At 35.6% G+C, this 24,773-nt stretch overlaps 1 protein-coding gene across 1 annotated transcript in view; it reads left to right on the top strand.

Moving 5' to 3' along the window:
- Positions 1–24,375, top strand: part of LOC129228659 (beta-alanine transporter-like) — a 41,727-nt gene extending 17,352 nt beyond the window's left edge. Inside the window, exons 3-8 of the mRNA XM_054863343.1 lie at positions 2,938–3,127; positions 4,134–4,249; positions 5,097–5,311; positions 9,922–10,103; positions 20,189–20,349; positions 24,075–24,375. Of these exons, the coding sequence (XP_054719318.1) occupies positions 2,938–3,127; positions 4,134–4,249; positions 5,097–5,311; positions 9,922–10,103; positions 20,189–20,349; positions 24,075–24,255 (1,045 nt within the window). The 3' untranslated portion in view covers positions 24,256–24,375. The remainder of the gene's footprint in view (positions 1–2,937; positions 3,128–4,133; positions 4,250–5,096; positions 5,312–9,921; positions 10,104–20,188; positions 20,350–24,074) is intronic.
- The last annotated feature ends 398 nt before the right edge of the window (positions 24,376–24,773 follow it).

A 24,773-nucleotide genomic window follows, 5' to 3' on the forward strand; every position in this document is an offset into this window, starting at 1 on the left:
GCGCATATTCCCCCACAAAATTTTTGATTTATTAAAAAAATATTTTTATAAATTTATTTTTTATTTATTTATTAATTTTTAAATTTTATTTATTTATTTTTCAATTTTATTTTTATTTATTTATTTTAAAATTTTATATTTATTTATTTATTTCTAAATTCATTTATTTGTTATTAATTATTATTATTATTTTATTAGAAAGTTCTATACTACACCAATAACATACACACACAGCAACTAATAAATTAATGAAATAAAATATGAACAGAATAAAATAAAATAAGTAATTCGATTTAAAAATAAATCAATAAATGAAATTAAATAAATAAATTAAAAAATTTAAAATCCCCCCCCCCCAAACTTTTGACTTGCGCCATATTTCCCCCCTGTGGGCACCCCTGCATTTCTGGATATGGAAGTTATCCGAATGCATGTGGGAAAAAAACGTTTTATTTTGCCATTTTTCTTTTCCGAATTACGTATTAATATAATGAAGGTACAGGATGTCGCAAAAATGACTTATGTGTTAGAAATTCAATAAAAGAAAAAGTTTGTGATACATACAGGAGCGGACTGACCCGCCGCACAGTGGGGCGAAAACGCCAAAAAGCGCTTAATAAAAATGTTTTTAAAAATCTCTCGCTTGTTTGTTTACACAGGCATGTTATAATTGATTTTTCTCGATTTGTTTGGGCTCAAGGTCCAAAGTTTGCAGGTTTACACAGCTAATTCCTTTTCAGGGTCTTTCTACAGACCATTTACGACTCATTAATATTAATTTCTAAGAGGACATAAGAGGACATTTTTTTGTAGAGTGTTTTGAAAAAAATAACTTTGAACTCCGAAGTTTTTGGTGCTGATCAAAACCGATTTTCGGTTTCAGAAGTCGGTTACTCGTTTTTTTCGTCCTATTACTATCGTTGGACACCAGAGAAATTAAATATACCCGCTTTTAATAAGAAAAATAATTTATAGACTGCTTAAAAGCAATTTTTGTAAATTCCCGCATTCATGGTTCTTCAACTTTCTAAAGGCTCCCTTCAGCTTTGTAGTGGACGAAGAGCTCTAAAATTCCAGTTCCGATTGCCTAAGAGGTAGGCCTGTGCAAATTTATTAATCCTCAATTGGTTTAGTATAGGAAAAAAAAAAAAACCCATTAATAAGCGCTTTTTGGTGTTTTCGCCCCACTGTGCGCCGGCCTATTGCCCTCCGCCTGTGTCCCCTGCGGCTCCCTCAAACCTGTTCGAACCTTCGCGCTTTTTGGGAGTTTAGTTTGGCGTCTTCTTAGAAGACTAGTTCGTCCCTGGATAAAAAATGTATCCTTTGCGGCCTTTCACTTGTCTTATCAGGGAATTGTATCCCGTGTGTTTGCATATTTAGTTGACTTATCCGTTATCAGATGGCACTGCGGGTATGTGCGAGCTAGAGACTTTTTGAGAATAAGGGTCAGCAAAGCTTTGAAACTCGATCTTCTTGAATATAAATGAAAGTAAATTTCACATTTTCTGCCATTTTCGATAAAATAATTACGTCCATTTGCATTTTTGTGCGTTAGAACACCTGTTAGTTCTTCCAATATAAAGATTGTTCTTAGCTTAAGCTTAACTTTTTATTGTAGACTGAAAGAATATTCGATAATTTGCACTGCTAGCATATATATGTATACATTTCTGTGATTCAATTGAGGCCAGAGAATATTGTGTATGAATGTGAGTCACAAAATAAAAAGTAACAACGAAGTCGCATTTCTATTTTTTGTTATTTGCCGCCATAATATGCTTTAATATGAAGGGTAAATGGTAGAATCCGATTAAGGAGCAAGGAAGATTTCACACAGGGACTGAAAAACAGGCCACAGAAATAATATATAAGATAGATAAAACTGAATGGAAAACATAATTTCAATTTGGGGTAGTATTTTTTTTTATTGATACGAAAAGTAAAAAACTGTCATTAGAAGAATCTGCATTTCAGCATACAAAGAAAAATATTTTTTCTGCATAAAAACGATTCCCTTGAAGTCTAAAATTTTAAACCTGATACTTCTAGTTATGCTTCCATTACGCTTAGTGCTCTTAGCGGAGACAAAGCTTTATATATATATATATATATATATATATATATATATATATATATATATATATATATATATATATATATATATATATATATATATATATATATATATATATATATATATATATATATATATATATATATATATATATATATATATATATATATATATATATATATATATTATTTATTTAAAAAAAAAGCCCTTTTAGTTAAGAAACAATATAACTGCATAAGAACTACAGGCTGGATCAAGGCTGCGAAAAATCAGGGAGCGTTCTTGTCTCATTTGTTAAAGAAAGGAACGTCCCTTCTGTTTCGCGTTGCCTTACGTGTGTTATTTGTTGTATGTTAAGTGTACTTGTAATGCGTGATAATAGTCTAATTTTTCGATGCCGGCAGATCGTCCAGGCTGGGCCAGAACACTGGTCCAGCTGCTTACCAGCCGAACACTCAAACGGTTGAGCTACTAAGCTCTTTCGTTCACAACGCAAGGTAATCTTATTAACTTAACAGAAGAACTCAGTCCGGATCTTTTAAATAGTTTCTTTATACTGGAATAAATTTATAAAAAAAAATTTTTTAGACCGTGGGTCTATTTTTTGTCATTAGCCGGCACGATAAGTTTTGAAATGAGGGATAAATCATTAAATTTGATCAAGAAATAAGAAAGTTCTCTTGTAGCGACAGAAAAACAGGCTACAGAAATAATACTAAATAAGATAAGATGATGCACTGACTTCAGTACGTCACTTTTGCGGATAATGCAAATTTTAAGCCAGTCATTTTTCGTTGTCTGAAGTCAGCACTGGACATTTCCATCAAAACATCGTACAAATAAAATTTGCTTGAAGTTCAAAGATTTTTCTTGAATTTTTCATACAAATTATTCTATTTGCCTGTAATGTTTCACCACAGACTGATTCCTGAATCTCCGAGGCTACTGATTTCTCAAGGTCGATACGAAGAAGCAGCAGACATTATGTGCAAAATTAGCAAGGTCAACGGCAAGACAGCACATGAGGGGAGCATTCTTTTGCACAAGATTCAGGTATGCTATCCTTATTTCGCGAGCTTAGGGGATACTGGGGACAGTTGATCCCCCTTTTTTGTTGGAGTTTATAACTTTTACTTGAATAAATACAACTAAAAAATTTCACGTTAGACACTTAGAATAGTGTTTAGCGCATCAAAATGGTATGTAATTTTTAAAATTCAAAATTAGAATAACATATTTCAAAGAGAAACCAACTTTAAATAAAATGATCACGTGTCCTTCATTCAGGAAGACTTGATCTTCGTTGAACAATTATGTTTGGTTATTTAGTCATGAAAAAAATCGGTGGATGTTGCCTCATTTCGGAAACGGATATTTAGCTCCTTAGTTTTGACATTCTATCGATGGTGGCATAAACATTACCATTATGCATCGGTACTTGTGCACAGGAGTGCGCACTGGGGGGGGGGGATATGATGCAAGTTACACCTTCTAAATGAAGGGGGGAGTTTTAATTTTTTTAATTTAATTTTTTTGATTGTTTTATTTTTAACTGAAACTATTTATTTCATTCAAAAAATCAGTAATCCAACGTCATTAAGCACAAAAATTGCAAAAAAATTGCAGACACGTGTTTCGGTGTTACAAGGAACACCTTTTTCAATGCAAAGAAGTGTGAGCTTCTGGATGAATCTTCAGCACAAAGGTATTTATTCGTTATTTATTTCATATTATTTTATTCTATTTTTATTTCATTTACTGATTTAGTTTATGTGCCTTTGTGTGTATGTATGTCATTGACGTAGCACAGAACACTTTGCTAATAGAATAATAATAATAATAATAATTAATAAATAAACAAATAAAAGAATAAAAAATATAAAAAAAATTAAAAATGAGAGCTAAAAATTAAAAAAAAATGAAAAGAGGGTTGAGAAAAATGGGGGGGGGGAGGGATTTGAGCATTGAATTTGGGGGGGGGGGGAGGGAGGCACCCTTGCTCGTGCATGTTCTAAAAAAACCCACTCATGTAGTACAATCTGACATCTGTTTCTTGCAGAAATTTGGAGAAGAACTGAATTTACAAAAAGCTCGTGAACAAAATTCGGCTTCTCCATTGGATCTGATAAGGCATCCAAAACTGAGAAAGAGGTTCCTTTTAATCACCTTATGTTGGTAAGTATCAGTGTTATGAGAAGGTAAACATCGCGTGAAATTTTGAGATACCATTTTTACTTCCTTTTACAAAGAAGGAAGTATTGTATTCGCGAAAAAAAATTCACTCAAAAATTGACCTTAATTTCCATTTTGCTCACCCTCAAATTAATGTTGAGTTTTTTTTTAGACTCGACCACGCGTGGATAAGTGCCTAAGAACGTATAGACACGCGAAATATCCATTTTGACGATTCCCGAGTTAGTTACAACGAGTTTTCCCGTGACGTCTGTATGTACGTTTGTATGCATGTGCGTATATGCGGATATGCGTATGTGCGTCGCATAACTCGAAAACGGTATGTCCTAGAAAGTTGAAATTTGGTAATTTGGTACGTAGACTCCTAGTGGGGTCTAGTTGTGCACCTCCCCTTTTGGTTGCATTCGAGTGTTTCTAAGAGGATCTTTTACCCTTTTTTTTGGGGGGGGGGGAGGGAAATCATTGTTAATTTCGATGTAAACGTAAGTAGTGTTACAATTTGGCGGACACTTGGCAATATATCGCCAGTCTTTTGGTCACCAAGTTTTGTCGCCAACTTGGCGACAAATTTGGCGATTTTTTTTTTAAAATCTGATTTCAATTCGGCCACTGTTGGTGACATTTAGAGAGTAAACTATTGAATCACATTAAAATTGCCAGTAATGGGGAAATGACATTAAATTGGGGTAAAAGGAAGTCATGTGATGCATACATCAGCTCGTTTGTAAAAGGAAGTAAAAAAGAGTGAAAAAACTTTCTACGGCTCTGAAAATGCTAAATTTTGAAACTAAAATGTGATGATTTAATCTGATGTTTTTTTTTCTCCCAGGGTTGGCAACGCAATCCCTTATTACGGGATCCAGATGAACGTGAAGTATCTGTTTGGTAATGAGTTCCTTAACTTTTTCTTCATTTCTCTCATCGAAATTCCCGCCTATTTGGTTGGCTGGATAGGCACCGAGAAGCTGGGACGGCGCTGGTTCTCTGTGGGAGCTTATTTAACTAGTGGAGTGGCATGCTTGCTGCCCGTTCTTTTTTCATACGGTAAGAACTCTAATATCCTCTTTCTCTTTCTCTCTCTCTCTCCCCCCCACAATGATATTTTCTACAAAATTTCTTTGAGGTTTTGCTATAAAATTAGTTATTTGCGCAGTAGGAGTAATTAATTTTGCTGCACTGAAAGTTTATCGTAGCATGCATTAATTTTCAAGAAAGGAATTATAAAACAATTTTTTTTTTTTTTTGAAACTTTAAACGATGACCTCACGATGGTGGCTTCCTTTACACTGAGAGGAAAAAAAACCCCCAGAAATGTCAGTGATTTTTTTCGTTGAACGCTTCGGGATTTCACAAATTTTCATCTAGTTTTCTGAATTGCTACAAGCTGCTCGAAAGCGGAATTTTCACTGGTGTGGAAATTATTTTTAGCTACCAGTTTAAAGATTGACTGAGCGCGTTTATAAAATGAATCGGCTTTAGTTTGATTTAAGTGTCTGGATTGAAGAAGCTTCCAATGTGAGTGAATAATTTACTGGATAGCTGCAACTTTGTAAGGAAAGAGTTGCAGGCGAGATAGATGCTAGGGCCTTCCTTGCAAGTCTGTCTTAGCTTAGGTCATGGATACACCTGTCGCTTTCTTGGAAAATCAGGAAAGTTCTAATCTACTACTCTAAACTAACCTGATTTTTTTTAAGGTTCCTGAGATGTTTTCCAATTCGGCATAAAATTTCAAGAATAATTTCAGAAAGGTTACTGTTGTTTAGCGGATAATGTTCCTGGTTTTTGCACGATATGTTACTTGCAGAAAAGCGGCACATCAACTCCCATTTTTTTTCACAAACGTTTCTGAATTGTTTTTACTGTGACGAAGAAGGAATGAGAAATAATATTTTTTTTTTCTTTTTTTGTTCACCTGAACATAATCCTTATTTACTCACATGTAATTTTTCCTTTTTGGTAACCTGTTCCGCCAACAAACGTTTTCACATACGGAAAGAATTCATTCGATTTTGGTAGCCTAAATATTGTGTCAACATTGGCAGAACATCAGGAGGATGTCGCAATATAAGTTCGATGTCTTGCCGAGGTCAATGATCATGTTCGAATAGGCCGATCAGTTAACTCGAGCACTGTAAAAACGATTCAGAAACGTTCCTGGAAAAAAAACGGGCAGCTGATGTGCCCAATTTCTGCCAGTAAGATACCTTACAAAAACCAGGATCGTTTTCAGCTAAAATTCAGTAACCTTCCTGAAATTATTCCGGAAGTCACCTGAAAAATTCAGAAATTTTCCCGTTTGAAGCCAGTTGTGTTCCTGGAACTTGAGAGTAAACTTTGGTGGTTAGTCATAATGAAATAGCTTGGCACCTTCCTAATTTATTAAGAAGGTTCCCTAAGTAGCAATGCCAACATGGCCAAAACTAAGCCAGAATTGAGAGCAGGTATAGAAAATTTTGCTCGCCTGCAATTCCTGCTAAGTAACGTAGTCTATACTTATTCGCTCCTTTTGGGAGCTTAATCAGCGTGGACGGACAATGACAGAACGGAAGCCGATGCACTTTATAAATACGCTCAGTTAATCTTCAAACTGGGAGCTAAAAATATGTTTCGCAACAGAGAGAAATCTGCATTCGTGTAACTTGTAGCAATTCAGGTAACTTTTTGACAATGATACTTGATTTTTCCAGGAAGTGGATAAAAACCATTGAAATCCCGACACGTTACACTGAAATACTCAGTTACGTTTCGGAATTTATTTACAGTGAGCTCACCAGGAGTTAACCAACAGCGTTTTAATAGTCACTGGCAAGCCGATCGTATATGAAAACGTTCTACGAGCACTAATCACTGACGTCATCAACCATCATGGGATCAACCGCCTTGATTAAACGGAAAGCTTATTTGAAGGCAATCAATATAGTATACAACTGCGGAAGAAGTATGATGGAGTAAGGCAGTTCTCGCTTGATAACCAGATAGACTACATGATTAACTGGGACTCAACTCGTAATTTAAATGGTCTTCTGTCATGACATCGCATGTTTGTTAGCAGATTTTGTAAATTAAAATTAGTAAACAACTTCTTTCCATACGCAATTGCGAGTTAATTAGTTTTAAACATGTTGTCAGTGAATCGAGTATCCACCAACACAACTCTTTATCCTAATATCGATCAAAAACTTCAATTCCCTTTAATGTTTTGAGCCGTTTCTACACTGAAGAGCCAAAATAAATGGTACACGCATTCGTATGCAAATAACTGAAGTTTGGAATCAATCAGACTAATGTAATGCTATCAGAAGTTCTTGTATATTAGACGAGAAGTGTCAGGCAAGGTTTCTAGATCGTGTACCTTTGCAACAATGGCAGGTTGCCGTGATTTAAGAGAGTTTGAACTTGGTGTTATAGTTAGTGCGCGAGAGTCGGGCGATATCATCTCCAAGGTTTCGATAAAACTTGAATTTTCACTTACGACTATTCCCCGACTGCACAATGAATATAAAGGATCCGGCAATCACAATATCTCAGACTTCACCGGGACCTGAAAAAGACTCCAAGGAACGTTTTCAAAGAATCATTAAACGTGACAGACGATACCCTATCTCAAATTGCATCAGAAATCAATGCTGGAGCATTAACAAGTGATAGCTGATAGCTATCTGAGTGATAGCTCAACTGTTCAACAGTCCATAAGGGATTTGGACTTTCAGAGCCAAAGACCGACTTGGGCACCATTATCAACTTAACGTCACAAAGTTTTACGCTTTGCCCGAGCTCGCCAACACCCTCATTGGACTGTTGACAACTGGGACACACGTTGCCTGGTTTGATGAGTCTCTTTTCCAATTGTATAGGGTTTGGAGACAACCTAATGAATCAATGGACCCTACATGTCCTCAGTGGACTGTTCAAGCCGATGGAGGCTCTGCCATGGTACACTGTAAAAGAATTCCGAAACGTTACTGATTATTTCCGTGGAACGTTGCTGGATTTCACGGGTTTTCATCTACTTCCCCGTAAAATCAAGTATCTTAAAAAAAAAAAAAAAAAATCCTGAATTGCTTCAAGTTGCACGAACGCCGACTCCTCAGTGGTGTGAAAAATACTTTCAGTTACCAGTTTAAAGGTTAACTGAGTGTATTTATTAAGTGTGTCGTCTTTAATTCGGTTATGGCCATCCAGGTTGACTAAGCTCCCAATGAGAACGAATAAGTCTCTGGATAGCTGTAGCTTTGCAAAACAAGAGCTGCAGGCAAGGTAGATGCCTGGTTACTACTTGCAACTCTACCTTAGCGTTTAGTCATGGTTAAGTTGATACTTCTGGAACTTTCTTAGTAGCTCTGGAAGGTTATAATGAATTGTATTAAAACTACCGAATTTCCCTTGAAGGCTCTAAACTGGCTTTAACCGGTGAGATCTGCATAATCTTCAAAAAGTTTCAAGGATAATTTCAGGAAAGTTACTGGTTTTTTGCGGAAAACTTTCCTGGTTGTTGCAAGGTATGTTACTGGCTGAAATTGGGCACATCAGCTGCCCATTATTTTCCCTCTGAATCGTTTTTACAGTGTACGAGACGAGGTCAGTTGGAGTGATATTGGACCCCTGATGCGTCTATACAGTAATTTGATAGGTAAAAATAACATAGACATTGTATCATACCACCTACATCCATTCATGTCCACTTTGCATCCCAACAGACGTGTATAACTCCAGCAGTTCAAAGTGTCACACCACGCGTCAGGAATTGCTACTGACAGGTGCACTGTTTTGACTTTAAACACTTCTATCGCAGCCATGAACATTAATGAGCATATTTGCGAAGCCTTCCCACATCCTGTTCAGGAATGATCCTCACCCACCTCACACTAATGTGGATTTGTGAATCACCGGGCATGATTTAAGGTGTAAATTAACTAGCCCATGCCACGTCATGTTAGGGAACTGCAGCGTGGTCGTGGAGATGCAACACGATTTAAAGAAGGTATACCATAGGGTGGTTCGAAAAAACTTTTTTTCAGGTAGAGTCCAGGACACCCCTTATTTTTTTTTTCTTTAGACTTACTAATGGTATTATGCTGTAAAAGTTTTAGCTTCATACTCAAATTTTAAGAGGGTGCTCAGTGACCCCTTAATTTAACATTAGCCGTAGCATAAAAAATGCCACAAATTTAGAAACACTTAATTTCCTCAGCTGTTTTTTTTTTTTTTTGTGAATATTTATTTTATTTAAATGTATATGCATATTACTAGTGTATATTATAATATGTAGCATTGTTTGTTCAGTTCAAAGTATTTTAATCCCCCTCCTCATACTTATGAAGTTTGCAGGAGAAGGTAGAGCACCCTCTTTCAGTTGAAATAGGAGGCTAAAATTCTCTCAGTATATTACTAACCAAAAGTCTAAAAATATTGAGGGGCGTTCCGTTATATAGGAGAAACTTTTTTTTTACATGTATTTTTGAACCACCCTAGTATACGAGTTATTTTAGCACTTCAGTGTATATTATTTAAAACAAAATCAGTTTATCTCATATACAAAGTAATTTAAAAAGTAATGATTTTTCACAGAAATGTATTTCCTTTCATCTTACAGTTGTTTCATTCAAAAAAAAAAAATATTATTGTAGCATCACGTGCTGTTCCTTTTTTTACAGAGTGTCCGGGGGTTGGAGTGGCAGCATCTCTTGTTGCCAAGGCTGGAATCAGCATTTCGTACATGATCCTTTACCTTCAGGCTCCAGAGTTGTTGCCAACATCTTTAAGAGGTTGCGGCATGGGAATAAGTGGCGCCCTTGGCGTCGGGTCGACTGTTATTGTTCCTTACATCATTGATCTGGTACGCAAATCTAGATTCTGTTTTTTGAGCAATCACATTGCTAATTGCTCTCACTTGACCGTTTTTGATGTCCTACGATTTTATTTCCCCCCCGCCTCCCTGTCCATATCCCACATACACACACGCATACATACACATGCGCCTGCACACATACACACACACACACAAATACCCACACATTCACGTCTGCACACAGACACAAACACACACGCATACATACACACACTCATGCATGCGTACACACGCATACATACATACACAGACAAACAAAAACACAGACAAACAAAAACACAGACAGACATTCACACACACCCAGACACTCATGCCGGCACACAGACACAAACACGCATACATACACACACACACATATGCCCACACTCATGCCTAGACACAAACACACACGCCTACATAAAAATACACACTCGTAATTGCGAAAAACATAATTTGAATTCCAGATGTCAAAATTCAAATTAGCTAACTTTTTTGAGCAATCACGATTGCTTATTGTTTTCATTTGACCGTCCTTGATGTTGTGGTTCCTTTTTCAGCTTGGACCAGGGACCGCTGCAGCACCACTACCCACCGGCGCGGCTCTGGTCCTGAGCACTGTCCCCGGAATCTACTTCTGCGGGGTAGGTGGCGTCCATGTCCTACACACGCATGCTCATACACATACACACGCCTACACAAACACACACTCAACTATACACACGTAATCACCCAGGTGGAAGAATATGCTTGGGAGAGGGGAGCCGTTTCTAGAAACAATAACTCAAGGGTCTTGTCGCAACTCGTGATTGCGAAAAACATAATTTGAATTCAAAGTTTCAGAATTCAAATTAGAGTTGACTTTTTTTTGAATAAAAATAGCTTTATAAAAGCAACAATGAGAAAGATAAATCGTAATAGACTGTCGTCTGCGTATTTCACGTGATTTTAATTGTTGGAAAATGACCAGAAAATCACGATGATTTAAACTTTTTAACTGTTGCCATCTTGTGTTTGTTTACAAATAAATGTTTGTAATTATTTTAAGCAAGGGTTTTAAAATAATTGCCATTTTTCATTCTTTGCTTTGCTTCTCTATCTATTCTTCTATATATATAAAAATGGAGTTTGGTAAATTTGTTCCCTAAGATCTCAGAAACTAACCGGCAGATTTGGCTGAAACTTTCACGTTTGTTCTTTTTGGTATTGGGGAGGTTTGTAGACCAGTTCGAAAAAAATCCGATTGATAGTTCCTTTTTTATTCCAATTTTAGTCCCAATTATCGCATAAAAGACCCAATATGGGGGTGAAAAAATACGTGTACATATCAAAATTATGTATCCATCGAAAGCGCTAATTTTTCTGCTGAAGATGGCATCTGTTAGCAAATTCTAAGTTGTATAAAAAACGAGTTATGAGCTTTTTTGTTCCATGTTCGAAGGCTTTCATCAACCAAATTCATTATTTAGTGTATCATCTCAACTCCCAGTTGATAGCTTGAATTGTTGTATTGTTGAATATTTTTGCGTTTCGCCTGACTGTTCGAGGCTTTTCTCAAGTTAAATCTTAAAGAAGAGTTTTTCCACAAGATTGGCAAATGGATTTGGCTGATTATTTTCCATTTAAATTCAAACAATCGCCAAATTTTACTACTTAGTTTGGAAACATTTCGGATGAAACTGTTTAGCGACATTTTATGGTGACCAAAAGTATCTCAGCATCTGGTGACAATATTTCTTTAACGAAAATTAGTAACGTATACCGTTTTACAAAGTAATGAGGGGGAGCATTATCCAACGTATCTCAAAACGATTCCTGCAAATTCGGTAAGATTTAAAATCACACAAAGAACCCACAAAAATTGAAATTTCCCAAAGTGACTAAAGCAAGTATAAAGGGATTACGGATACATTTTTTTTAAAAACAGTTCTTACTTCAATAGACATACAGAGAAGGTACGACTCCAAGATTAAAAAAAAATAAGTATTAACTGATAAATCTTCTGAAACATGTGAAATTTAATTTCATATTTCGGAAATTGGGTTGTTTCCTTCAGTCAAAAGTACTACTTTTTGTCTTTGAAATTGATAGAATAAGCAAAAGAAAAATAATAACATGGACCCAGAAAATACTTTCATTTTCCCAACAGTTATTTTTTAATTAATTTTTTAAAATGTCTGATCTTTCAAACACGGCGTGGTCTTGATGACGTCACAAATGATGCTCTTTGGCGCATCTTTCTACCGCGTTTCCACGTTATGATAATCAATAAGCGAATTAAAATTGCGCTCTACGCTTGCTATCAACCATATCGTTGCCAATACACGTGAGTAAAGATGCGAATTAAATATTTTGCTCTATGAATGGCAACACTGAATGGCATTTCATCATTTGTGATATCATCGGCAGGAGCGTAAACCATGAAAGCGCACCGATTTAAGTATTTTTTTAAATATTAAACTTAAACAATTTAAAAAAAAATGGTCAGAGCCTATGTTTTTGAGCATGCTCTTTCAGAAAAAAATACTTTTATAATTTTGGAAACGACCCCATTCTTCAATTTTGTATATGCTTAAATTTCGTGCTTTCGTTTCAAAATGAATACTATTTTTCTCTTTATACCCTTTGCTATTTTACTTTTATGGGTAAGGAAGAAGCTGGATTTGTAATCATGTCCAAAAGGTGTGTTTTAAATTCTTTCACTTAAAGCAGAAAACAAGTGCAAGTAACGATTGTTTCTCATAATTATTACTGACCCAGGCAACGCCGGGTATTTTTGCTAGTATAGTATAAAATAAAGTCTCCAAAAAGTGTCTGTGTGTTTGAACACGCAAAACTCGAGAACTACCCGGCCGATTTCGCTGAAATTTTCCAATTTGTTCCTTTAAGTCCTGAAAAGGTTTGCAGACTGGTTCGAAAAAAAAAATCGATGAATCGTTCTTTTTTATTCTAATTTAGGCCTAATTTTCACGTAAATTCTCGAGTATGGGGTAGAAAAATTACTTGCATATATTAATATTATATATCTTTGGAAAGAGTAGAATTTCCCGCGTTCTACGCATTTGTTTCAATGCTCTAACCTACTTTCGGCGGGAGTTATTCGCATTTTTAGCTCTAATTTGTTTAGGCTTAGCTGAAATTTAGGCACTACTTTCTTCATTAAATCTATCAATAAAAAGTGAAGGAATTGTCCCACCGTTTTCTTTTTGACACCTTTGAAAAAAGCGACATTTTTTACTCCAGATCAATATCGACCTTTGGTCGAAAAATTAGGCTTCTATCTCGAAAGGAAAAAAAAGTTACAAACCTTTTTAAATCAGTTTCAAAAAATCTCATGTCCATTCAAATTGTGAACCACTTTCTTTCGCATTTTAATTCCTTAAACTTATTTTATTTTGTGTCTCCATGGTTACGCTTTTTAAATCCATCTTTCTCGATTTAATTTCTTATAAAAAAAATTTGAAAAAAAAATAGAACCGACTTCAAAATTGCTCTAAAAAGTGAAAAATAATTTTATTCTTTAAACACCATCGATAATGCTTTTAAACATAATTTTTGAAGTTGGCGCAAAAACAAAACGTAAAATCCAGTGTAACCATGCTTCGTTCATATTTTTTTTTTTTTTTTTCAGAAAAAGCATCCTAAGTTACGAACGAAACATTAATATCGCTATTCAAATATGCTGTCATCAATGCATAATGTATGTGATAGTGAAGAAACTGGTCCTAGTTAAATTTATAGTTGTATTTGAGTAATGACTGTGAATGATTTTATCTATCGTTTTTGCGCCAACTTCAAAAATTATGTTTAAAAGCATTATCGATGGTGTTTAAAGAATAAAATTATTTTTCACTTTTTAGAGCAATTTTGAAGTCGGTTCTATTTTTTTTTCAAAATTTTTTTATTTCATTCTTTTTAGTGTAAATGTAGGTATTTCAGAAATAATAAGAAGTTACCATCACGAAACTTCACATTTTTTTCTTAAAAATGCTCCATACTAAAAAAAAAACTATTGACACGCGTTAAACTTTAAGCGATTGGCACTAAAAACTTATCTTTGTTCCTCTCTGGAAATCATGCGTAGTTAATTTAATTATAACCATTTAAGTATTACGTTTTTCCTAACTAATTTACATTCCACAGCATCTAAGTTGCTCATGATGTAATCCTGTATTTTCTTACTTAGCCCCGATCATCTGTTATCGGCATAGATGATAACGATAAAAATACTACAGAGTAGTTGAGTCAAACCTAATGGTAGCATTGTGAAGGCTAAGCAGATCCTAATCACTGCATCACCTCGCTTCCAGGTTAGGTTTACCCCTACTATGGAGCAATAGCACTGAAGAAAGGAAGATTTTGATAATTCACATAGGGTTACTATAAATCAGCAGGGTTACTAAAATAAAATTATTTACGCCAAAAATGAGACGACAGCGCCAGATTCCCCATTATCGAAATATCCCTTGAAGAAATTTGATGCTTGCTTCAGAGAAGCCTTCATTCAAAATTATCATTACAATTACTATTAATGTTACTGTTATAGGGCACCAAAGTTTTATAACAATGAGTTTCCTATTGTCGCGTAGATGAAGATAGCGAAGACAATGTGAAAGCTAAATGAAGCGAATACTCGTTAGTCTCAACTCGAGATCTTTATTCAGAACCACGAATGAACGTTACATCTCCTTATATACAACTTGAGAAAGTGCTGGAACTTTCCAAACTTGGAAAGATACAGAAATTAATAGAAGATTCGAGAAAATACGGGAACTAGTAGAAACGAAATTTTAGTAAAATTCACTTTGTCCTACTCGGGATTTGAACCCGGGTCGCTCGTGTGGGAGGCGAGAATTCTACCACTGAGCCACCGTTATCCACGGATGAAAAGTGCGAACTTCGCTACAAAATCATTTAATAGGGAAATTGCATAAAATTTACTGTTTTTTGCCCATAACTTTTTTTCTAAAGAACAAATATGGTCAAACAAAGTAATGGGACCTAAGTTGAGCCATCCCCTATCCATTAAAGAAAGAATCATCAAAATCGGTTCACTAGGTGAGACGCTATGAGTGGACAAACAAAAAAAAAAAAACATACATACGGTATGAATTGACAACCGCCTCCTTTTTGAAGTCGGTTAAAAAGAAATTTAATATCTGTCATCATTGGAGGGGTAATTTCGCATGATGTTTTTTTTTTTTTTTTGTATTTGTGTAAGCCTGATGGTTGCATATACGTCACTTGACACAATTTTTATTTTCAAAGTAGACTGGGCAAAGCAGCTAGTTTGAGATAAATCAGAAATTGGGATGGTCGTCAAGTTTTGGCGTGTGTAATTTTGTTTTTGTTGGGAATACTGCTTCCTCGTCAAGCATGAGAAGGGATTAGAATTAAAAGAAAGATATAGAAGAAAGTTTCGTGATGGCCACAACATACTAATTTTTTAAATGGGGTGTACGAGGAGGGGGGGTCCTTTATACTAGGGAAATCCTTCAAATTCTTCGCACGGGGATCGCCACAAGGGTAAAGCTAGTTTATATTTCGATATTTAGATAACGAACTGTTCATTCTGTTTCTAATATTTAATAACACGTTGTAATATTCGCTGGTTGGTGCAAATAATTGATGATAAGTTGAGTAAAATATCACTTAAGGTAAATCTAGGTAGATAACTTACAATCAATCACTATTACATCAATCACTAATTCAACAAAAATATATCGCGAAATCTTTACTATAATCAACCTCATTTGTTTTTAATTTGCACTAATTAAATCTTCTTCATTTAGAAATAAAAATACTCTAACGTCAATCCAGCAACCCATCTAGAGCTTGGCCACCAGTTTTCTGTAACGAATCTTTTGTACAAATACTAATTTTGAACTCTGATGAATCTAGAGTAAATATATCGAATTAGTCAGCTCCCCTTATGTAGTGGTATTAGGTCACTGTATAAAGGTAGCTTCCTTATCCGAAATTTTGGTTCCAAATCATCCGAAGGGCAAAATTAGGCTCTGTGCAAAGCCTCGTTGTAGAAAACTGGTACACAAGGTTTGGATGTGTTGCCCGATTGATGTTTGATTATTTTATTCCGTAAACGAAGCAGATTTAATTCGCAACTCCAGCGCTCGAATACGCTACCTTGCGGTGATTTACAAAATTAAAGAAAAAGGTAAAACATTGCGTTCCGCGTGTGTCTGTTGGTAAACATAGCCAGTTTGTTTATGAGTATTTATTAACGCATTCGATGTGTCTTAGATTGCTTTCAGCAACAGAAATTGTTTCGTCCCTTAATGGAATTCTCGAGCTTCTCAAAATAATGTTAGTTTTCATTATTTTCTTCCAAAAACAAAGTTGAGTGTCGTAAATGGCAAAAGCGTAAACACAAGAAAACTCTGGATTAACAAACTTCGCATATGCATGCGGAAAAAAAAGCTCGTCTATTCGAAGTTTTTTTTTTTTTGAAAGAGGACAACATTATACCAGGTAATTTTTTTTTATTGTTTTGTGTGAATTTGTAAGAATACGGTTTTTTTTTTAAATCTTAAGCTCGAAAGAAGGATTCAATAACATTAGCAGAAGAATTAGGGTTTACATCTCCCCGCCTAGTTTTAAAACAATTAATTTAACTAACCTTATTTTACTGCAGCAAGCAGCATTTAGTTAGAACGGATTGTATGCAAAATATTTTCTTGAATGTATTATCGTAGAGCAAAATGGAAAATTTTTAACCGAGAAAGAACGCTTAGAATATCAAAAACAAAAGTTGAGAATTTTCATCGCCAACTTTACTTTATTGCTTACATAATGAGCTGAAGAGTTCCGCTAAAAATTTGTTTAGGGTTATTGTTTTAGTATAGTTTTAGTATGCCTAGTATTGTGCGAGAAAAAAACACTTTGCGAGATTTCGCCCCCTCCCCCATGTCAGTTAAACCATTTTTATTTTTATCATTAGTGGATTGAAATGGTAGAAAGATTACAGAATTCGATAAGTTTAAAGAAATAATGGAAGATCAATTAAATAGAAAACTATCATCATATATCCGTGAGAATTTTGTTGATGATTTGCATAGCATGACAGAATTAAATCATAATTCAGAAATTAGAAACATACGAAACAGAAAAATTTTAAATCAACCGATTCGGCAAGTTGAGAAAAATACCTCAGCTACAAATGCAAAACAATGAGGGCTATCCAAACAATACACTGTTATAACCAGAGGTGCCATATAGGAGCGAATTTCCGCCTTAGGGTGCAAAGACGGAACCACAGGGAGACATGGAGGATAGGAAATATTGTTCCGATATCTTTTAGCACCTCAGTGGATGAAAGAGGGTAATGAAATGCCATCAGCCCACGCAGTAGCCAATAACTGAATCTTTTCCCTTCGAAAAGGTGCCCCGCTCGCACATGCGCTGTGCGTTGAAGTATAAGTTCAGTTTAGCCACTTTAATGGCGGACGACGATACTGCAACAAAGTTGTTGGTACGTTAAATTTTCACATTGAATAGACAACGAAACTGGATTAAAATTCAACATTTCTGTGACAAACCTTCAAAAACTTCCGTAAGTACAGGCTTTTAATCATGGTGTAACATTTAAGGCTTTCCAACAGGCTTTTAGTGTTTTCAGAGTTGTGTTTCAACAAATTAAACTGAGTATTACTTATTGTTTATAGTTAACCGTTTTAACATAGTGATGTATGACTTTTTCTATCATGTATACTAATATATGGTGTTACTTGTTTGTCGCGTCAGCGACCTCGCGGATTTTCCCCAAAAATGTTTATTGTTAGCAATAGGAAATAACTAATAAGTAACCGGGATGAAAATGCAATGATTTAACTAACTGCTGCAGCAGATACTCGAAACGTTTTTATCTTCTCAATTAAATAGCTGCGTAGACGTAGCAAAAGAAGAAAAATAACGCTTTGAAAAGAAATCTCTGTGTTTTATGCCATGACTCATTACGCGAAAATATTTCGTTGGTGTTATTTCAAAAAAAGAATGCAGTGTCTAGACGCGGTTATTATTTTTTTTCTTTCTAATTTCTGTTTCCTATGTTTTTTATTATGTAGGACGCTAAAAATTTGTTTTTATTTTTAATGTCAAATAAGTTCCTATTTAAAAAAGAAAAAAAAGTGCTTTTTTTAGATTACTTATGTTCAAATATGATATTCAAATGTCGAACCATATATACGTATCTATATGTTACTCTTGATTAAAATATTTTGAACGTTTATGAAACGCCTGCAATTTATGGAAACGATTTGATTTTTCCGTGATTGTAATATAACTGAATATTTTTGGCTGTGCCTGTAAATTATCCATTAATGCCTACACACTTAATTTTTGGTAATATGCTGTAGTAAATGTGAATATTATTTAAAACTACTGAACAATCCAATGGTTACAACTCGAATAGAGGAATTGAAGTCATGAACTCTTCTAAATTATGTTGGAAAGTCTGAAATGTGATCAAAAGCCTTAAATGACAAGTTTTAATCCAAAATCAATTCAATGTGAAAAACGTACCAAGACAATGTATATCATAAACCCAAACAAAAACACAATAATTTTCAAAAAACTCACACAATACGGGGGAAGGGGGGAAAAGGATCTACTGTAGAAATCAGTAAGGGTGCTATTTATCTCTCCGAAGGTTCCTTCTTTTCGCCCCCGCTGTCTGTCTTTTAAAAGGTGCCTATTTTTCACCCTTCTAGCATTTAATGTCATTCTTGACAGTCTTATGGCCACAGTGAAAATGTAGTTCCATCAAGAATTGATAAATATCGAATTCAACATCGTAGAAATGGCTGCTTAGAACTACGTAAATTGCATTAATTTCTGACGTTCAGTAATGCATCGTGAATTCTCATTTCTCCTTCTTCTTCTTCTTGCTTATCTCTCTGTTCTGAATCAGATCAGATCCATGAGGTTGTTCGCCTTAATCAACTTCAAGACAGAAGCAGGTCTCTTCAGTAGATCCTCGCGTATCAAACCAACACAAAAAATCAGATGTTGTGCAGTGGCCTCTTCAGTATGACATTTAGTGCAAATTGGGAAAGTCCTATTACCATGGGAAAATCTGAGGGTTTTTAGATGACCTGTTCTCAGGCGAGCCAAAGCAGTTTGATCTCTCCTGCCACCGTCAAATCCAAGGGAAGCACCAGGACCCTCGCAAAAATACCATGGATGCTCAGGAGGACGTCTCCAAGAGCTGTTTATAGTAGCCTTACATCTGGAGTATAGTTCAAGGTACGTCAGAGGATCCCCACTATTCTGAGTCATAATAGAGCCCTCTTTCGCCAGTCCATCCGCAATATCGTTATATTTCAAATTCACATGATATGGAATCCAGTGTAAATGGAAGTCACAAGAACTGGACAGACTCTTGAGTTTTTTAACAATTCTTATTCCCTTTTGATCTGCAATGATTCTCCAATTTTGCAAGTATTGGATTGAACTGCGGCTGTCTGATAGGATCCATGTCTCTCTAGGGAAACGTTGCTCAGCAATAGAATCCAGAGCCTTGTCAATGGCGATCAATTCGGAGCAAAACACGGAGCAGTAATCAGTGTTTCTACGTTTAAGAGATATTATTCTCATTTCTTTCAACGTGGGCCAGAATATCCACAAGACTTTAAAAATTAATTTGAAAAGAATAAAGCAAAAAAAAAAAAAAAAAAAAAAAATCATGCATACAAACAAAAATTACTAGGCTTATTTAGCGTTTTCTACGCTACAGCATGCGTTTGTTATACCTTTTTCATCCGCCATTAGACAGTGGCTGCAGTGCCTCCTATAGTTTGTTGGAATTGCGAATTAATACAAATTCAAAACAAATAAGGCACGAAAGATTTACCCTAAGTGACATTTTACTAAACATATTATCAATTGTTTTACGACATAGCAACCAGCGAATATTATATCGTATTTATAAATACTAGAAAGAAGGTATCTTTCACGTCGTTGCGAGGTTAGGATTGCCCCAACTATAGTTCAATTTATCTTTCCACTCCCTCAAAAGGTATTGTGCCATTTGGGTTAGTTCAGTGATTTCGGTGAGTAACAAACATTTCTTTTCTTGTTAGTCTAGGTACAGCACTTACATACCGTTCGTTGCCTTCTTCGCCATTTCTATTCTTTCGGCCTTTTGCGCTTCCTTCTTTCCTGAAACCTTGAATAAGCAGCTTCCTCAGACAGTCGAAGACGTTGAAAACTACCGGGAAGAAAACTTCTTTCCTTGCTGTCAGTAAGTATTAACTTTCACTTTCAATCAACTTACGTAGTGTTCCAAAAATGACTGAAACATTTGAAAAATCAATAAAACTAATCGTGCCGCGATAGAAATGTACCGTTTTATGCATTATGCTTGGGGCAACAGTAAATTTTCATACAAACAAACATCAAAATTAGTTACACTGTTCCTCAACAGATGGCGCTGCCGGTAATTTAAAAGGTATAAAAGGAAACGCAGTCTGTAAGATCGCCGAAGGATCATTATACTTGAAAAATCAATGAAAACTAAACGAGCAGTGACAGAAATACATTGTTTATTTGCAATATACTTAGAAAAACAGTAAATTTTCAGACACTTACACTTGCAGCCTCCTCTAAATACCTGCAGCGCCATCTGTTGAGGAACATTGTAACTAATTTTGAAAGTGTGTCTGTCTGAAAATTTATTGTTGTCCTAAGTATAATTCAACAAACGGTATATTTCTGTCGCTGCATGTTTAGTTTTTATTGATTTTTCAAATGTATCAGTCACTTTTGGAGCACCCCGTAAGTATTAGAGTCTATCTCTGATAAAGTGAACACCGCACTGTGTAAAAATATTCCGAAACGTTACTGAGTATTTTCGTGTTACTTTACGGGATTTCAATGGTTTTTAACCACTTTCTGGAAAAATCAAGTATCAGTGTCAAAAAGTTTCTGGAATTGTTCATGAAACAATGTGTTAAAAACATCAAAGAAGATGAATAGTACGGTGGTTCGAAAAAATCGATTTCTTTATTTCGGAATCGCGTTACCTCTCAAAAGTTGTAGTTTGATATCCTCAATTGTGGAAAAATAATAAAAGAATTCTAATAGGACATCTTCAGTTCGCCCATAAGGCTGAAAGTTTGAAAAAATATGTTAAAAATTAAAATTTTTAAAAAATAATAAATTCGTTTTTTCCCCCCCCCCATAATGTAACAGCCATAAATTGTCAGTATATAGCGTAGTTTGAACCTAAAAATATTTTATAGCTTTTACATAAGATAATTAGTTCGCGCATACTCCTTAGATAGGGGACTAGATTTTAGCCCAATTTAAGGCACATGCGCGAACGAAAGATCTTATGTAAAAGCTATAAAATATTTTTTTAGGTTCAAACTACGCTATATACTGATAATTTGTAGCTGTTGGGTTATAAATATATAATTTTATTATTTTTTGAGAAATTCAATTTTTAGCATATTTTTTCAAACTTTCAGGCTCATGCGCGAACTGAAGATGTCACCTTAGAATTTTTTTATTATTTTTCCTCACTTGAGGATACCAAACTACAACTTTTAAGAGTTAAAGATTCCGAAATAAAGAAATCGAATTTTTCGAACCACCCTAATGAATAGTTATAAAATTAGAAAAAATTCGCAGCTTTCATGCGGTTTTTAAACAGTAATAGACGTAACAAAATTAAAATATATATATATATATTAATTTGAATTTTGGCATCTTGAATTCAAATTATGTTTTTCGCAATCACGAGTGTGTGTGTGTATGAATGCAAGTGTGTGTTTGTGTAGGCGCATGTGTGTGGGTGCGTGTGTGTGTGTGTGTGTATGTATGTATGTATGTGTGTGCGTGTTGTGTATGCAGTGCTGTGTGTGTACGCGCATGTGTGTGTAGGCGTTCGCGCGTGTGTGTGTGTATGTAGGCATATGTGTTTGTGTCTGTGTGCAGGCATGAGTGTGTGTATGTGTGTGTGTAGGAGTGTGTGTTTGTGTCTGTGCGCAGGCATGAATGTGTGTATGCGTGTGTGTAGGGTATGGACGCAACCTGGAGACGGTTTTCGCAAGAGGAGCAGCATCGTGAGGAGCCCGTCGACGGTGATGGTGCGGAGGGTGGCGGTGGGAAAATAAAATGATAGGACGCCAAAAACAGTCAAGTGAAAGCAATAAGCAGTCGTAACTGCTCAAAAAAAAAAAAAAAAAAAAAATATATATATATATATATATATATATATATATATATATATATATATATATATATATATATATATATATATATATATATTTGAATTTTGACATCTTGAATTCAAATTATGTTTTTCGCTATCACGAGTGTGTGTGTGTAGGAATGCAAGTGTGTGTTTGTGTAGGCGCATGTGTGTGGGTGCGTGTGTGTGTGTGTGTATGTATGTATGTATGTGTGTGCGTGTTGTGTATGCAGTGCTGTGTGTGTACGCGCATGTGTGTGTAGGCGTTCGCGCGTGTGTGTGTATGTAGGCATATGTGTTTGTGTCTGTGTGCAGGCATGAGTGTGTGTATGTGTGTGTGTAGGAGTGTGTGTTTGTGTCTGTGCGCAGGCATGAATGTGTGTATGCGTGTGTGTAGGGTATGGACGCAACCTGGAGACGGTTTTCGCAAGAGGAGCAGCATCGTGAGGAGCCCGTCGACGGTGATGGTGCGGAGGGTGGCGGTGGGAAAATAAAATGATAGGACGCCAAAAACAGTCAAGTGAAAGCAATAAGCAGTCGTAACTGCTCAAAAAAAAAAAAAAAAAAAAAATATATATATATATATATATATATATATATATATATATATATATATATATATATTTGAATTTTGACATCTTGAATTCAAATTATGTTTTTCGCAATCACGAGTGTGTGTGTGTATGAATGCAAGTGTGTGTTTGTGTAGGCGCATGTGTGTGGGTGTGTGTGTGTGTGTGTGTGTGTATGTATGTATGTGTGTGCGTGTTGTGTATGCAGTGCTGTGTGTGTACGCGCATGTGTGTGTAGGCGTTCGCGCGTGTGTGTGTGTATGTAGGCATATGTGTTTGTGTCTGTGTGCAGGCATGAGTGTGTGTATGTGTGTGTGTAGGAGTGTGTGTTTGTGTCTGTGCGCAGGCATGAATGTGTGTATGCGTGTGTGTAGGGTATGGACGCAACCTGGAGACGGTTTTCGCAAGAGGAGCAGCATCGTGAGGAGCCCGTCGACGGTGATGGTGCGGAGGGTGGCGGTGGGAAAATAAAATGATAGGACGCCAAAAACAGTCAAGTGAAAGCAATAAGCAGTCGTGACTGCTCAAAAAAAAAAAAAAAAAATATATATATATATATATATATATATATTTGAATTTTGACATCTTGAATTCAAATTATGTTTTTCGCAATCACGAGTGTGTGTATGTAGGCGTGTGTGTCTGTGTGTGGGGAGTATGTGTGTTTGTGTGTGGGGGGTATGTGTGTGTAGGCATGTGTGTTTGTGTCTGTGTGCTGGCATAAGTGTGTGGGTAGTAGTGTGTATGAATGTGTGTATGTTTTTGTGTGTGTATGTGTTTGTGTATGTGTGTGTGTGTGTGTAGTTGTGTGTAGGCATATGTGTTTGTGTCTGTGTGCAGGCATGAATGTGTGGGTAGTTGTGTTTTTGTGTGTGTGTGTTTTTGTGTGTGTGTGTGTATGTGTAGGTGTCTGTATGTATTCGGGTGTGTATGTGTTTGTGTATGTGTGTGTGTGTATGTGTGCGTGTATGTGTGCAGTTGTGTATGTATGCATGTGTGTGTAGGATATTGATGCAACGTGGAAACGGTTTTCGCTAGAGGAGCAGCATCGTGAGGTGCGACACCCGGTCGACGGTGGTGCTGCAGAGGGTGCTGGTGGGAAAATAAAATGATAGCACATCAAAACAGTCAAATGAAAGCAATAAGCAATCGTGATTGCTCAAAACAAAATGCATAATTAATTTTTTTTTTTCTTTTCAGGAACAACGATTTTGCTGCGGCAGATCCAGACGATAGTTTTGTTCCGGAAAATAAGGCAGCACTTGTGATTGTAACCAACCAGCAAGAAAACGTACTCGGTGCATTGCCAAGTTACATAAAACGAGTCTCCGTGGGCTCTGTTGTTGCATGTTCCGGCATTATTTCGCATGAACGAAGATAGCTGTTCTGCTAATAACTTGTTTCACCGAAAAATGACTTTTGTCTACATCATATTCAGCTGATACATCAAAGAAAAATTTATAATGTGTTTTATTATGTCAATTTTCTAGGAATTCTAATAACGAACTGCAGAATCCTTTTTCAAAAAAAAAAAAAAAAAAAAAAAAAACTGAAGGATAGTTTGGTCAAATAAAGGTAGAAATTGGGGTAGTTTCCAAAATTTTAAAAGTTTTTTTTTTTTTTCTGTAATAGCATATTTTTAAAAATTGGATAATGTTATTAGGATAAGGGTTATTGGAAAAGGTATAATATAACAGCTTGGCACCTTTTTTCCAGATCCGGCGATTGCAAAAAAATAAAATAATAGTTTAAAAAACTAAAAAAACACGCTTTCGTAGCAAAATGAACTAAAAAGTGAAAAATAATCTTTGGATGATAGTAGTTGACCAATCACTTAATTTTAATGTTATACAAAAAAAGCGTGGGGTGCTGCCTATTTACATTTTTGCTTGGACAACA

Source organism: Uloborus diversus, chromosome 8 (assembly GCF_026930045.1).
Source record: "Uloborus diversus isolate 005 chromosome 8, Udiv.v.3.1, whole genome shotgun sequence".
Classification (NCBI taxonomy): Eukaryota; Metazoa; Arthropoda; class Arachnida; order Araneae; family Uloboridae; genus Uloborus; species Uloborus diversus.